General features: G+C 57.5%; 7 protein-coding genes across 7 annotated transcripts; 4 read left to right on the top strand and 3 right to left on the bottom strand.

The window, feature by feature from the left end:
- Window positions 1-120: 120 nt before the first annotated feature.
- On the top strand, window positions 121-3,532 carry ACA1_063100 (uncharacterized protein; the record flags this gene model as incomplete). The annotated part of the gene is made up of 14 exons (XM_004339511.1): window positions 121-181; window positions 333-435; window positions 524-633; window positions 709-774; window positions 845-952; window positions 1,200-1,265; window positions 1,354-1,431; window positions 1,514-1,606; window positions 1,827-1,913; window positions 2,000-2,182; window positions 2,248-2,385; window positions 2,463-2,570; window positions 2,655-3,212; window positions 3,309-3,532. The coding sequence occupies 14 exons, from the start codon at window positions 121-123 to the stop codon at window positions 3,530-3,532; spliced, it is 1,983 nt and encodes a 660-aa protein (XP_004339559.1).
- A 453-nt stretch (window positions 3,533-3,985) lies between these two features.
- Window positions 3,986-7,198, top strand: ACA1_063090 (uncharacterized protein; the record flags this gene model as incomplete). The annotated part of the gene is made up of 12 exons (XM_004339510.1): window positions 3,986-4,113; window positions 4,197-4,303; window positions 4,368-4,433; window positions 4,524-4,625; window positions 4,688-4,765; window positions 4,834-4,899; window positions 4,994-5,071; window positions 5,463-5,546; window positions 5,611-5,706; window positions 5,959-6,261; window positions 6,317-6,874; window positions 6,972-7,198. 12 exons carry the CDS (start codon window positions 3,986-3,988, stop codon window positions 7,196-7,198), a joined length of 1,893 nt encoding a protein of 630 aa, XP_004339558.1.
- A 900-nt stretch (window positions 7,199-8,098) lies between these two features.
- ACA1_063080 (uncharacterized protein) lies at window positions 8,099-8,671 on the top strand (the record flags this gene model as incomplete). The annotated part of the gene is made up of 2 exons (XM_004339509.1): window positions 8,099-8,123; window positions 8,190-8,671. 2 exons carry the CDS (start codon window positions 8,099-8,101, stop codon window positions 8,669-8,671), a joined length of 507 nt encoding a protein of 168 aa, XP_004339557.1.
- A 58-nt stretch (window positions 8,672-8,729) lies between these two features.
- Window positions 8,730-9,976, bottom strand: ACA1_063070 (P21Rho-binding domain containing protein; the record flags this gene model as incomplete). The annotated part of the gene is made up of 6 exons (XM_004339508.1): window positions 8,730-8,837; window positions 8,912-9,022; window positions 9,089-9,333; window positions 9,397-9,526; window positions 9,637-9,750; window positions 9,839-9,976. The coding sequence occupies 6 exons, from the start codon at window positions 9,974-9,976 to the stop codon at window positions 8,730-8,732; spliced, it is 846 nt and encodes a 281-aa protein (XP_004339556.1).
- Window positions 9,977-10,549: 573 nt separating this feature from the next.
- On the bottom strand, window positions 10,550-11,290 carry ACA1_063060 (Ras family GTP-binding protein YPT1; the record flags this gene model as incomplete). Its single annotated transcript, XM_004339507.1, has 2 exons — window positions 10,550-10,974; window positions 11,086-11,290. The coding sequence occupies 2 exons, from the start codon at window positions 11,288-11,290 to the stop codon at window positions 10,550-10,552; spliced, it is 630 nt and encodes a 209-aa protein (XP_004339555.1).
- Window positions 11,291-11,566: 276 nt separating this feature from the next.
- ACA1_063050 (uncharacterized protein) lies at window positions 11,567-13,347 on the bottom strand (the record flags this gene model as incomplete). The annotated part of the gene is made up of 7 exons (XM_004339506.1): window positions 11,567-11,807; window positions 11,888-12,000; window positions 12,060-12,210; window positions 12,300-12,420; window positions 12,492-12,630; window positions 12,755-12,962; window positions 13,232-13,347. The coding sequence occupies 7 exons, from the start codon at window positions 13,345-13,347 to the stop codon at window positions 11,567-11,569; spliced, it is 1,089 nt and encodes a 362-aa protein (XP_004339554.1).
- Window positions 13,348-13,960: 613 nt separating this feature from the next.
- ACA1_063040 (uncharacterized protein) lies at window positions 13,961-14,598 on the top strand (the record flags this gene model as incomplete). Its single annotated transcript, XM_004339505.1, has 2 exons — window positions 13,961-14,246; window positions 14,477-14,598. 2 exons carry the CDS (start codon window positions 13,961-13,963, stop codon window positions 14,596-14,598), a joined length of 408 nt encoding a protein of 135 aa, XP_004339553.1.
- Window positions 14,599-14,836: the final 238 nt, after the last annotated feature.

Here is a 14,836-nt window from a genome sequence, read left to right as displayed (position 1 = left end):
AAGTTTCTTTTTGCGAGTCTTTGAATTTGTAATTGGCTGCTGTTCAACGTTCCTTAGCTCCGACTGGCCGACCACCCTAGTACTTTCTGGAGCTCTGCGCCAGAGCTCGTGTACCGCGCAATGGACAAACATCTATTTGCGCCCTATCTCTTCACTCTTTGCGGCCTCATCCTCTTCCACGGTGGCTTCTCCGTTAATAATGGCATGCCACCCTCCTTGGTTTTTATATCATTAACTAAAATAAAGTTTACTAAATAAATAAAAATACTTAGGTGCAGAAGGAGTGGTGCTTGCGGTGTGCTCCACCTGTGCGTACCCAAGCATCTTCGCAGCGCTGTCTGCCGTCAACGCGCCGGACACAGAAATCAAGGTTAGTGGGGGCAACTACACCAACGAAGACTCTTGCTCCATCACCTTTTCGAACATCACTCTCACGTACGTGGTTCCTTTCTTGGTGGTGGCCGGCCACTTCCTCCTTCATCTCGTGCTAACACCGCAATTATGAACAACATGTTGTGCACAGGTTGCTGGGAGCGGTGAACGTCGAAACCAACTCAACGGACGGGGTGTGGCTCACCTTGTCGGGCGGTGGGAAGTTCACCTTCCGCCAGAACACGCTGCGGCTCACCGGAGGTAACAGAACGTCATGCCTCCGCCTCGCACGCGTGTGGCACACTCATTGTGTGTGTGTGTGTTTTTCTGCTGCAGCCCTTTCTGTTGCGGGAAACACTACGGTGGTGCAGGATTGCGACATGTTCTTGTCGGTGCCCACTGGTACGCACGCAAACGCGACAACACCGGGTGATCCCACCAAGAGGCCTGACCCTGAGACGTGATCTCTCAGAGTCATTTTGGGGTGTGACTCTGATCCAGTTGCAGGATGGGAAATGGATCCAGAACGGCAAGCTGGACATGTCTGTGGTGCCATCGCTCTCCGAAGCGGCCCCATCCGGTACGTCTCGCAGGCTTCACACTCATTTCAGTGCATTCACTCAATGCTGACCCCAAACGTGGGTACTGTCTCGAATGCCGTGACCGCAGGTATGGAGGTGGCGAGTGGTATGGTGTGGCAGCAGAACGGCGACTTTGCTCTACGAGTAAGCGGAAGCTCTAGCATTACTGGTTGCGTGCTCTGTTCCTGTGTTGGCGGTGGTGTCTTTTATGTCGCGGAGTGTACCGTGCGCTTACCTTGACCCCAGGGTTCAGACTGTACGGACAGTGGATGCAGGATGGCCACGCTGAGCTGTCTGCAGATACAGGCAACTGTACGTGTGACCACAGTGCGCAGCCTCACAGCCACTGTGTTAACGCTGCGTGTGGTGTGCTGTGTGTTGTGTGCTGTTCTGTTTGCAGTGGTGTGGATGGACTCAGGCTCGCAGTGGGTTGGGACTGCCAATGTTAAGATCTCCATTGCGAGCGAATATTGTAAGGGTATTGGACCTTGCCTCCAGCGGCCACCTCACTCGCCCCAGCTGCTGAGTCTACCCTTCTCTCTCCCTCTTTCGTGCTTCAGGCGTCATCGTGAGAAGCAGTGCTGTGTGGTACCAAGCGACGACCTCGACGCTTACTGGCATAGCAGCCAATTGCTCGTCGGCAACCTGCAGTGGTAGGCCCCTTCTCCGTTGTTCTTCATTCCTTTTTGCCCACCACCGTGGACTCACCAACCTTGCGGACTAAGTCGTGGAGTGCGCTGGAAATTGGACGCAGAACGGCGACGTGACCATTACCACCTCGAGCAATTCCAAGGGTACCACTCCTGCGATGCAACTGCGGAACTCCTGCGAGGACCCCTGACCCTGTGCTCATTCGCACGCACATCAATGCAGGGGTTGCGTTGGTGTCAGAGCCCGTTTGGACGCAGAACGGTAAGCTTGTTATGAGCGTCACCTCCATGTCGACCGTCTTGTCCATTGGTTCGCAAACTGTGCTCCTTGCTTTTGCTCTTCTTCTTCTCTCCGCCTGACCAGGCAACGTCGGCGTTCGGGTCTGGGCGTCTCAGGCGTCGACGGCAATTCTGGCGCCAGCTCTGAGGGCTTCATGACGTGGATTCAAACTGGAGCCGTGACGCTCAACGCCACCGGCTCGGGAGCTGCCGCAGTGCTCTGCAATCCTAACAGCGCGCTCAAGTGGTTCTCCTCAGTTCCTCCTGTCATCAAAACGGCGCTCAACGCCACCGGCATCGGTATGTGACACCAACGCACGACCGCACACAAGCGTCAACTGACGCTTGGCTGTGGCGATCTCCAGACTCGGCGTGCGTCTTGCTCGTGCTGCCTTCGCCGTCGCCTCAGTTCATCTTCTCCAACTCGACCAACGAGAAGTCCATGCCGGCCCTGCGCGTCAACCTCACCGCCCCAGCAGCTGCCATCACCCTCTTGCCCAAAGGTGCCACCACACGATTTTCTCATTTGAACTCTAGTTGTTGAGTGGCGTGGCGTGGCGTCGATGTGGACCGCGATCAGATTCCAGCGGAAAGGAGCAGGGCTCGGCGGCCGTCGGTCTCTCGCTGGGCACCATCAGCAGCTCCGCCACCGACAATAACTCGACGATCACGGCCACAGTCACCAATGGTACAACGCGCCGAAAGGGCCTTTCCTCTTGCTCCACCAACGAGGAGAAGACTGAGCTCATGCAATCGTGCGTGGTCTCTTCAGGTACTTGGGCCGCCCTAGAGAACAACACGCTCGGCGCGGATCAATCATTCCTCTACTCCTGCGGACTTCAATTTCCTTCTTCTGATGGCGACGCCAATGCGACGGTGGCGGCGCTGGGCCTGCAGTTCTTCCTCTTCTCCAACACCACCGAGGTCAATCTGGGAGGCGACACGCCGGTCAAGTTCAACGTGTCGCCGGCCTTCGCCAAGTTCACCGTGCGCCTCACCGACTGGGTGTGGCAGTCGCCCGACGACCCCAACGAGCGGGCCGAAGTGCGCGTGGCCATCACGCCCGCCTTCACGGGCTTCAGCGAAGTGGCCGGCGACGAGGCCGACTTCGTGCGCGAGTTCGCCCTCACAGGCCAGCAGACCACTTACTCGGGTCGCGCGTCGACTCGGGTGCGGCTGGTGGAAGCTGTGGAGCTCGATGGCAAGCTCGTGACGGCCAAGGAGGCGGGCGGCAACGGGCGCAAGGCGGTGGAGTTCACACTGGATGCCAACAGCTCAAGCCTGGTGGTGTCTTTCGCGCGGTTCCACACGAGCGCCGTCTACGATCCTGGTACCCCCCCTTACCCCCCCTGCTTTCTTTGCCACCTTACCCTGGCACATAATAGAAGGATCAAAGCTTGCACTGACGATAATTCTCCATCGCCAGATCTGGGGGTGCTGTTGACGGGGCGGAGCGGCGATGGAGGAGGAGGAGGCAGCAGCGACAATACGGGTCTGATCATCGGGGTGGCGGTGGCGGTGCCGTTGGCTGTGCTCTTGGTGCTCGTGGTGATCGTGTCGGCCGTGGCCATCACTTACTGGCGGAAGAAGCAACAAGTGAACATCGCCGCCGAGGCTGCCATCAACTTCAACCCCGATGACGGCCTCTAAGAAGCCGTCTTCGTTCGGACTCTCCCTGGCACCGCCTCTTCGTTGTTTTAACTCCGTACTCTCGTCGTCAAGGAGTTGGTGCCGCTTCAGAAAAAATCAAACAAAACGAAACGAGCCAAGCCATCATCACAACCACGGGCAGACCAGGAGTGAACCAGAACGCAGAAGAAGCCACAGAGATATACCAGCTCACCCCCTTGAAAAAGAACTCCTGCAACCCACTACACACAAACCACATTAGCTCAATGGCAGCAGACCATCGGCAAGTCCCATCGACCTTCCTCGTCGCGATCTCCTTCTTCGTCTTGTTCTTCTTCTCCATCCGCCCTGGCACCGTGGAGGGAGGCACGTAACCCACACCCTACCCGCCCAGAGAGGCCCAGCACTATTATTTCTTTTCTTTTCTGTGCGCACTAATTTATGCTGGGGATTGCTCGACACGCAGGCCTCGTGATGGTGAACCCAGGTGACTCGATCTCCTCCGCCCTGACAGACGCGAGTGCCGGAGACGAAATCCAAGTCGCGGCCGGCAGCTACTCGGAGCCCTCTGTTGTGGTCGCCAAGCCGAACCTCACCCTGAGGTACCTGCACCTTGCCTGTCTGTGGTCTGCTGCCGTGCTCGGCTTGATCTTACCCCCCCCCCATTTTGCCTTCGGACGTGCAGGTTGATGGGCGAGGTGGTCGTTACAGTGCAAGGTGCAGATACTGAGTGGCTCACGATTCAAGGCGTGTCGTTCGGAATGCTCCAGGACCGTTTGAACCTCACCGGTGGTACAGATCCCTCTGTAACTTCCCCTCTTCCCACACTCAACTCACTTGCCGGCGATCCACACAGGGATTGGTTTGGATGATGGTGGTGCGATACTGCAGGACAATGACATCGTTATGACGTTAGCGGATGGTACGCACACAGAAGTGGCCCACTTCCCGGCACCGCACAACTGACGACTTCTCTCTTTGGGGGGGGGCTTGGTACGCAACGTCCGACCAGTCAATAATGCCGTTGGCGCCGACATCAGGAACGGGACGTGGACTCAAAGCGGTGAGCTCGAGGTCAGGGTGTTTCCCACAAACCTTGACTTCACTATGACCGGTACGCGGGACTGCCAACGCACAAAGGAACGTTATATGTAGACCTCACAAAGGGCGATGCAGGAGTGCATGTGGCGGCGGGCGCGCAGTGGAAGCAAGCTGGCGCCTTTGTGGAGGCACACACCGGACCCTTCGTCACAGGTACAAGTCCTGCATCTGAGCACCGTAACATTTATTCCTCAGTCTCCTCCCTTCTTGCTCGCTTCCAGTGGTTCTGCTGGATGGCGTGTGGAAACAAGATGGCCCTGTCACTATCTCCGCGGACCAGGGGAGAGGTACGCTGTGCGTCTGCTGTGCGTGTGTGTCTTGCCGCTGACTGGCTGACTTCTCTCTTGCTCGCCCTCGCTCTTGTCCGCCTGGGCGCACAAGCTGTGAGGATGAACTCAAACTCGCAGTGGATCGGAACGGCGTCTGTCGATCTAACCCACTCTGGCTACCTGGCCTCTGGTACCGTCATCTTCACCAGGCAAGCCACACCCAAGCGCGTGAAGCATGTGATCTTGACGGTTGTGTGGTGGTTGGGTCAGGTGTGTACATTGCGGAAACTGCAGTGTGGACGCAAAGCGGAGGAACATTCACAGCACATGGGACCAACACGTACTCTTGCGATCCGGCATGCTACAGTAGATGCGCCCTCACCTAGCATGTTGCTGGGCCGGGGATCACTCCGCTAACCCGCAACAATGTTTCGTGGCCCAGTGGTGGGCTGTTGGGGAGAATGGATACAAGGCGGCAATGCTGTCATTGACATCAGTGAAGGCCCCAGAGGTATTGCCGCCTCCCCCCCCCAATCAATGCACCCGGGTGAACAATGGCTCATGTGATGCCCCGCATGCAGGAGTTTATATGGGTCCCATGGGTAAGTGGACGCAGAATGGCAACATTGCGCTTACGGTGGCTTCCACCTCTACCATTACGGTTGGTACGTTCTCAATCTTTACCGCCAGCCAGACATCGGAATGAGTAACGCATTAATCTCGCTACAGGAGTGGATGGACAGAGCGAGAGCTATCCGTCGCCCGACAAGACGTGGAACCAAAACGGCCCGGTGTCGCTCAATGTCACGGGCAGCTTGGCCTCGGGTTTGATCTTCTTCTCTTCGCTTTGCCCTCACTTCAACCATGCGAGCGCTCACCCATTCGTTCCGTCCTAATCAACTGCCCATAGGGATCATATGCGGAAGTGGGTTTAGCTGGTTCTCAGCCTTTGTTCCAGTCCTCAACACCGCACCCAACGCCACCGGCATCGGTTCTTAACCCCGTCTCACTTACTCGTCTATCCTTACAACCTCCTGCCTCAGATCTGGAGAGGCTGACATGGTGCTGTCCATCCAGGCCCCAATTGTGCGCAGCTTGTGTTCCCATCGCCGACTCCGGCTTTCATTATCTCCAACTCGACCAACCTGCAATTTGCGCCCACACTCCTCATCAACTTGACGACCGCTGCAGTCACCCTTCTGCCTCAAGGTACCTTTCCAGATTCGAATCTCTCTTCAAACAAGAAGAAGCAGCTGGTTCACAAAGAGCGCACAGATTCGAGCGGGCAGCAGCAGAGCTCGGCCGCCGTGAGTCTCTCCTTGGGCACCATCAGCAGCTCCAACACCAACAACTCCACACGCACAGCCACCGTCGTGAATGGTACAACGCACCTTTTCTCGAACAATGTTACCATTCCTGCTCACACGAACTCCAGGAACGTGGGCCACTGTGGAGAACAACACGCTCGGCGCCGACCAGTCGTTCATCTATTCGTGTGCTCTTCAATTTGACTCCGACAGCGACGCGAAGGGTATAGCAGAAGGGGCGATGCTGGGCCTGCAGTACTATCTCTTCTCCAACACCACCGAGGTCAATCTGGGAGGCGACACGCCGGTCAAGTTCAACGTGTCGCCGGCCTTTGCCAAGTTCACCGTGCGCCTCACCGACTGGGTGTGGCAGTCCGACGACCCCAACGAGCGTGCCGAAGTGCGCGTGGCCATCACGCCCGCCTTCACGGGCTTCAGCGAAGTGGCCGGCGACGAGGTCGACTTCGTGCGCGAGTTCGCCCTCACAGGCCAGCAGACCACTTACTCGGGTCGCGCGTCGACTCGGGTGCGGCTGGTGGAAGCTGTGGAGCTCGACGGCAAGCTCGTGACGGCCAAGGAGGCGGGCAGCAACGGGCGCAAGGCGGTGGAGTTCACACTGGACGCCACCAGCTCAAGCCTGGTGGTGTCGTTTGCGCGGTTCAACACGAGCGCCGTCTACGATCCTGGTACCCCCCCTTACCCCCCCCTGCTTTCTTTGCCACCTTACACTGGCACATAATAGAAGGATCAAAGCTTGCACTGACGATAATTCTCCATCGCCAGATCTGGGGGTGCTGTTGACGGGGCGGAGCGGCGATGGAGGAGGAGGAGGCAGCAGCGACAATACGGGTCTGATCATCGGGGTGGCGGTGGCGGTGCCGTTGGCCGTGCTCTTGGTGCTCGTGGTGATCGTGTCGGCCGTGGCCATCACTTATTGGCGTAAGCGAAGCCAATCGAGCATCGCCGCCCACAACTCCATCAACTTTCAGGCCGATGACTCGGTACTCTAAGGTGGCGGTTGAAAAATCAAAATAAAATAATTTCCCTTTGCCGGCCGCGCAGGTTCGTCCAAAACACAAGAGAGCGAAGTAGAAGGAGGAAGAAGATGAAGCCGAACGTGGTGGATATCGCGAGCCTGCTCGAGAAAGCTTCAATGCAAGAGTTTCGGAAGCAAAACTCTTCATCAGGGACCATGGCCGCGGCGTTGGCGACAGCTAGTCAGCAGAAGGCAGCTGTGACCGCTACGCGTCAGGCGCTACTCGCTACGTCGAGCTCCTCTCCAGCAGATGCCGGACCATCAAGGTACATTCGCGTCTTCTATACCACCAGAGTTGCGTGAGTAGTCTGAAGTTGGAGTAGCGGAGGGTCGATGTCGCAGAGTCAGGAGACGAAAGGCATGTGGCAGTGGTCCACCTCAAGCATGCCAGCCTCTGCTGTAGGGCCATCACCACCGTCGTCGAGCGCACTGGCGATGTCTACAGCTTCGCTGGCCCAGCAAGCGGTAGATCTGCAGCAACTGTGTCATCGGCAGCAGTGGCAAGCCAACGCGGAGAAGGTACTCGGCGAGCTCCAGGAAGCGAAGGCGAGCATGGCGCTTAACCAAAGCTTGATGGAGAACCTCATTGGAGAACGTACGCCGACCTTGTCGTTGATGTCGAAGCGCTTCCTAACAGTGTATTTCGTACGCATCATAAAGTGAAGGGCCTCGTACCGCTACTCGTGAAGAAGACGCAAGCCGAAGACCAAGGCCTGTGGCAGTTCACGCAGCAGGTGCATAGGACTAGGCCTGGTTAGCTTTAGGCGACTGGATAACATCGCATGCGGCGCCTCTGCTTCACCAGATCGGCACGATGATGGTAGGCTTGCAAGGGCAACTCCAAGGTATGCCCACGAAGGAGTACGAAAAGACGATGGCGTCGCTGCTGCTCCGTCAAGGTAGGGTCCTTCAGTATTGATCAGAAATGGAACTGTGCGGAAGCTAACGGTAAGCATGACTCATAGAGCAAGAGAGCAATCGGAAGCTGGAGCGTACCAAGAACGAGCTCGTTAAGGAGGTGCAGCGCGTCGTCGAGGAATCGAACCGCAAGCAGCTAGCCTCCTTGACCGCTCTACTGGAGCAACGGGATCGGAAGATGGCAGAGCTCGTGAGGATCGAGGTAAGCAGAGTCATCGACCAAGCAAGCGAGAAGGCCAACTCGACGGCGACACTAGCGGTGCAGTCCAGTACAGAGTACGCAGAGACCCAGGCGGCGGCGGCGGCGGCCAAGACGACTGCGGATAGCACCATGGACGATGATATCTTTTCGTGCGGCGGAACGGACGAGAACGAAGAGAAGAAGACCTCGAAGAAGAGAAAGCCTCAAGCCGAACGGAAGCAAGCACGCCTGAATACCAGCACCGACGACTACATGGAGAAGGTGAGGAACAAGATACTCAACGCGCGTAAGAAGAGAAGGTGCGACGATATGCCTGACTCAGCCTGAGCGGGCTTCGAAGCTTGTATCTTTCCGCTAAGACACAGAAAAGCCACATGCGAGCTCATCAGTCGTCCCACTCGCCGTTGTCTTCCTCCTCCGGCTCTTCCTCCTCTTCTCTGATCGCGAATCGCCGGCTCTGCAGCGCTCGCGCTAGGGCTCCCGCGATGGAGTCCTGTCCAATTCAAGCGTCATCTCGTCAGCCATCGCGCGAATGTCTGCAAGAGAACATCGATGCCCACGTCTTACCTCTTCCTGCACGGACAGGTTCTTGACATCGGGCAGCGCTGCGACCTTCTTCAGTGCCACACCGCCGCGGATCGCCGAGAACATGTCGCCCGACGAGCCTTCGTCCGCCACCTGCGCTCCGAAAGAAAGCGAGTCAGCCAACCGCCGACGCAAGCTCTGTACGCGAGTGGTGCGCACCGAAGGCCGGAGGACCGGAGGCGGTGGAGGCGCCGAGGAACCTCCGAGAGTGGGCTGGGCCGGAGCGGGCGCAACCGGAGCAGGAGGAGCTGACGGTATGGACTCCTCTTCTTCTCCTGGGCGCTCCTGTTCCGCCTGAGAGTTCTCGTTGGGGCTGACTTGCACCTCCGCTTCACCTTCACCTTCCCTTCGCTCTTCCACTTGCACGGGACGAGCCGCGGGCGCCTGCGCCGCTGCTTGTCCACCTGCACACCGATGCCATGAGTTTGGAACTCACACACCACGACGACTACGTGCGTGGTACGTACCCTGCTGGTTTCCGAGAGTACTAGCGACGAAGGAGACGATGAACATGGCGGTCTCCTTGTCCTGCATCTGCTCCTCGGTGACTCCGGCCTTGGACATCAGCTTCTTCCATTCATTCGGAACGTTGAAGATCTGCAGCCGCAACCTCCGCGTAAGTCTTCTCCTTCGTCACGCCACGACATGTGGATTGTCTAAAGAGGAGCGCCGTGCGGCGTGTTGTGTGTCGTGCGTGTCGTGCGTACATCAAAGCCGCCTTCGGGAGTCCAGCCAATGTGCGATTCGTGCTTGAACCCCTGCGGCGCGCCGATCGCGAACTCGTCCTCTTCCTCCTCTCCGCCCTTGAAAAAGGTGAGCAGCTGCACAGACCATTCACACAACGCCTTCTGTCAGCTCTCACATGCGCGCGCTCATGTGTGGCTTGCAACGTTGCAGGGTGCACGCCACCGATGGCTTCTTGTGTTGCTTGTCCAGCTTCTGCTTCTCGCGCTCCTCCTTGAGGAATCGAGCGTTGGTATCCTCCTTCTCGCGGTTGAGCTGCTCCATCTTCTTCTTGTAGAACTCGAACTCTTCCTCCTTCGTCATGTGCTCTGTGGCGCCCTCCGGCCGAGGCGCGTCGATCACCCGGAGGCCGCTGGCCGTGAGCGACGACTCATCGCTTTCGTTCTTCTCTGACGTCTGCGCTTTCGCGTCACGCTCGTTGTCAGCCACCGCTTCGCTCTTTGCGCTGCTGTGCTTGCGTTGTGCGTGGACAGACGTCGGGACGGGAGGGTGGTGATAAGAAGTCGAGGCCGAAGCCGAAGCCGAAGAGGAAGAGGAATTGTAGTCGAGCGAAGGTGGGTAGGGCTCAGCGGCCGCCGCCGGCTGGTGGGCGGACGAACGCGCCAACAGTGGCGCTCGGAGGTCCTCAATAGGAGATGAAGAACAACACCCCATCTCGCGAAGATGAAGAGATTTGTAACTCCACGAGAGAGAAAGAGATGATCAAGGGAAGAGAAAAAGATCAAAAGACCTTTCGATTGAGCCAAACAGCACACAGACCAGCCGTCAGCGAGAAAAGGAAGAGGAGGCACAACCAACAGCGGAGCAACCAATACCGCACCAATTTCTTGTCATTTTCTTATTCATAATTCATTTTTAATTTATTTCTGACCGTATTCAACACCCGCATCGCGAGGCGGTGTAGTCATCTGGCGTGGGCTGGAGGAGTGATCGCGGGACCTGCCTGGGCGGTTCCATGTCGACGTTCACCCGCTGCTTGAAGACCTGCTGGACCAGCAGCTGGAAGGCCTGCTCGACGCCCTCGTTCGTCTTGGCCGAAGTCTCCACCAGCGTGTTGGCCCCGCCGCAGTACTGCTCGGCGAAGGCGCGCACTGCCTCCTCGGGCACGACGCGCTTCGACTTGAGATCGGTCTTGGTCCCCACCAGCACCACGGGGCACGTCAACGACCCGAATCGCTTCACCTCCTGGAGCCAGTAGCCCAGGTTCTCGAACGAGGCTGCGTTGGTGGTGTCGTAGGCCAGCAGGATGCCGTGCGCGCCTCGGTAGTAGCTCGCCACGATCGTGCGAAACTTCTCTTGGCCTGAGCATGAGGGAGAAATAGATCAGCGGGTGAGCAGGCTTGAACGGAAAAAATGAAAATGATGATGCTACTAATGATGCTGACGATGGTGAACAGGAGGGGAGAATGTACCGGCAGTGTCCCAGACCTGGAGTTTGACGGTCTTGTCGGCGAGTGTGACGTTGCGGAACTTGAAGTCGACGCCGATGGTGGAAAGGGTGGCGTCGTGGTAGGTCTCGTCTGCGAAGCGCGTGAGCAGGCAGCTCTTGCCCACTCCCGAGTCGCCGATGAGGATCAGCTTGAAGATGTAGTCGTAGTCCGACGTTGTGTGTGTCATTGTGTTGGTTCTCTGTGGGCTGTACGCTCGCTGCCTCGCTGCTTGCTGTGTTGATGCTTGCAGATCTTATCTGGGCTGGCGCTGATGGCCTTATGTACTCACCGTACGCCTCCGGCTTCCTTGCCGGCCGCAGTCGTGGCGATCCCAGCACAGCGACGCGACTTCCGCCTCGGCCGTTCCGACCAAGCCCGGATAAATCCTGGTTTCGCAGTAACTCGATTCGCTGAAAACGTAAATAAATAAAAGAATTATTATTGTAGTTTGTCGTGGGCGTGCCTAGATGGTCTTCTTCTTGTACACGAATCGGAGGAGTGGGTCGGTCTCTTCCTCTGCGGTGAGGTCGGGCCGGCGCCATACCCTCTTCTCTGTCTGGGCCGCGGTGGCCTCCTCGCCCGACGAAGACTCCTCATCGCCGCGGACGCGGGTGGCGCCAGCGGGGTTGACCGATTGCCGCTCGTTCCTGGCCCGCTTCTCCTCCCGCTCCTTGATCTTGTCCTCCTGCAGCGACCGGTTGTACCTAAGACCCCCCCCCCAATACGCAACAGCTGTGTCAAAAGAACGAAGCGCAAAGAACGAAGAGCGAAAAGCGAGGCGTACCGTCGTGCGACGCAGACGAACACGCAGATGAGGATCGCGAAGGCGCCGAGCGCGAGCACGATGATGCCCGCAATGAGCCACCAATGCACGATCGTCTCCCACTTGTCCAGTTCCTGTACGGCCCATGAGCGATAACGAAGGTGATGTGTGTTGTGTGTGTGTTAACGCGTACCATGTAGACGACGAAGTCGATGAAAGTCTCCTTGCACTCGCAGGGCACTGAGTGGTTGGTCGCGTTGACGCAGTGGAAGGTGTCGTGCAGCGAGGGGAAGATCAGGCGAATGTCGGCCGACACGGGCGACAGAATGTGGCGGAGGTCGTAGCTACACGAAAAAGAGAGATAGAAGAGCGCGTGAGAGGGAATACCACGCACGACGAGACGAAAACGAACTGCAACGTGTGGGCCACCTACCGTGTGTCGACGTAAACGGACTGAATCGACTTGGTCACTCCATCACAACCCACAGTGGCGTTGTTCATCAGGTGCACGATGATGATCTTAGGACCACCTACATAGCACGTGGCTTGCTTAGCTCTGGAACACGACACGGCCAACGACACGACACTCACATATGCATCCACGATCACGTGGGGGTGGGCATACCAGGGAGACCCACGGTGGCCATGTTGTTCGTGGGCGGCGGATACTTGCTCCAGAACACGTCAATGCCGCTCGCGCTAGATTCGACATTCCCCGCCATCGTGAGGGTGTTCTTCGTGCTCGCGTAGTGCCAATTCATTACCTGCAGTGATGTGCGACGTGTGCGACGTGTGCGACGTGTGCGACGTGTGCGACGTGTGCGGTAAGAAAAGCATTACATCTCTGAAGAGCAAGAGCGAAAGAAGTGGGGCAAGAGAGTGCGTTACGCGGAGCTTGACGAGGAGGGAGCTGGGGCCGAGCTGCAGGGTGAGCGAGTTGTCTTCGGGGCTGGCGTGGAGGAGGCGCGAGGGGACTTGGGTGGGCGCCGGCAGATCGAGAGGCGCGAGCAAGGGCTCGACCGAAGCATTGAAGGACGATGTGAGGGTCATGTTGACGGCCTTGTTGGTCAGGTAGACATCAGCCATCAGCACCGACCTGTGCACGACACCGTGTGTTGGTAAGCACGCACACGCACACGCACACGCACCACCGCACACACACTACCGCACACGCACTACCGCACACGCACTACCGCACACGCACACACGATACCCATTATTGACAGTGGCGTTGAAGGTGACTCTCTGGTACAGCGTGCCGTTGCCATCTATGATGCGTGTAGAACGATTTGATGATTAACGTAATAAATAGATAAAGAAATGATTTGATGGGTGAAGGCTGTGCCTGGGTTTGGGACGTGTGACTTGACGAAGGAGAAGTCGCTCGGGATGGGGAACTGGCGATTCTCGCCCTCGGTAAGCTGTGACCACACGACGTTGGTGTAGAAATCCGCCTGGTAGGTCGTTTGGTTGAACATCATCTTGGACGATGGCGATTTGGCGTAGAATTGTATGTACAGCTGATCGTTGGCCAAGAAAAGCTCTTCATCTTCGACGTTGCGTGTGTCAAGGTCATAATCCGGCACATCGGCTGTGCTCAATTGCTCGGAATTTGCCCCAAAATTGGGTGTGCAGAAGAGTAACGAAAGGAGAAAGAAGACGAGCGGGAGGGGCAAGCCCAGTCCGCTCCGTTGGTGCGCCTTTGGCATTCTATCCATCGTGTTCACACGAAGCAAAGAGCGACATCGATCGATTGGGGCAGCAAGTTCGGCAGAGCATTCCTGACTAAAAGGAAAAGTTTTGAGAAATTGGTTTTCCGTACTGCTCGTTCCTCCGCCGAAAAAATGCTATTGGCTGCCGTTCTCTGGGCCGTGTCCTGCTATTGGCTCCAGGGTGAGCGGGTGAGCGCAATTGCGCGTTAGAAGAGCGTCATTTGTTGCTTCTTTTTGCCGACTTGCCGTTGTAGGGGCCACCGAGAGCGAAAGAGACAAGAGCGAAAGCGAAGTGTTGTGGGGAAGGAAGCGAGGCATCGCTTTTCGATCTTTAGGTAAAAGGAACTAAAAAACGAGGAGGGGAAAGCGGCGGCGCACCACCATGTTCTCGTCACACGGAACCGAGGAGGAAGAGTACGACTACACGCACGATGAAGAGCGAAGGCGACAGCTCCGTGCAAACGTGCTCGAGGGCCTCAAGATTGGAGATGAAGAGGGCGAAGAAGGCGGGGCCGACGATAACGAAAGAGCTGCCGCAGTCGACAAAAATGTGAATGGCGCACCGACGGCGGGGCCCGCCACCCCGTCCCTCACCGACCGGCTGCCCACCTTCAGCCCGCGCAAGAATCAGGCCTTCCGCAACACCTTTGGCTTCATCGCCCCTGGAGGTGCGCCAGTGCCCCCCTCCCCGGCCCGCCATCTTTTCTCTGCGTGTGTCTACGTGTGCCGTAAACCCGAATTGCAGCGGTGCAGCTACACACCGCCACGAGGCACCAAATTGTTTTCCATTATTGCATTTAACTCCATTTTTGAACGTGCTCTTTTTATTCAAACATTTCTTTTTATTCAAAATGTGATGTTTTATTTTTATTCGTATTTTAATTTTTATTCTCGACAGATATCCCAACGACCGACGATGCTGGTGCTCCGGCCGCGCCTACCAAGCTGCGCGTGTCCACCCCTCCTGCAGAACGTAGGCATCCCATCCCCCTTCCCTCTTTCCCCTCCTCCGTCTTCTGAACTTTGTCTCTTTCGTTCTTTCCCTTCGTTCTTCCCTCCAGCGCCGGCTGTTCCCGCCGCCACCGTCGCGAGTGCGCCCTCATACGAACCGGCCGCCGCACCCGCGACAGAGACAGAGACACAGACGCCGAAGCCGGTGTCGCCGCTCGTGCCCCATCGCGGGTCGCCAGCGCCCGTGGCCCGCGCCACCTCGCCGCTGCGCGCCCAGCCGCCGCCCGTCGCCGCCCGCACCGTACGC

The sequence above is a fragment of the Acanthamoeba castellanii genome (genome assembly GCF_000313135.1).
Source record: "Acanthamoeba castellanii str. Neff unplaced genomic scaffold scf7180000084599, whole genome shotgun sequence".
NCBI lineage: Eukaryota > Discosea > Longamoebia > Acanthamoebidae > Acanthamoeba > Acanthamoeba castellanii.
This window is presented reverse-complemented; position numbering and strand designations above follow the sequence as displayed.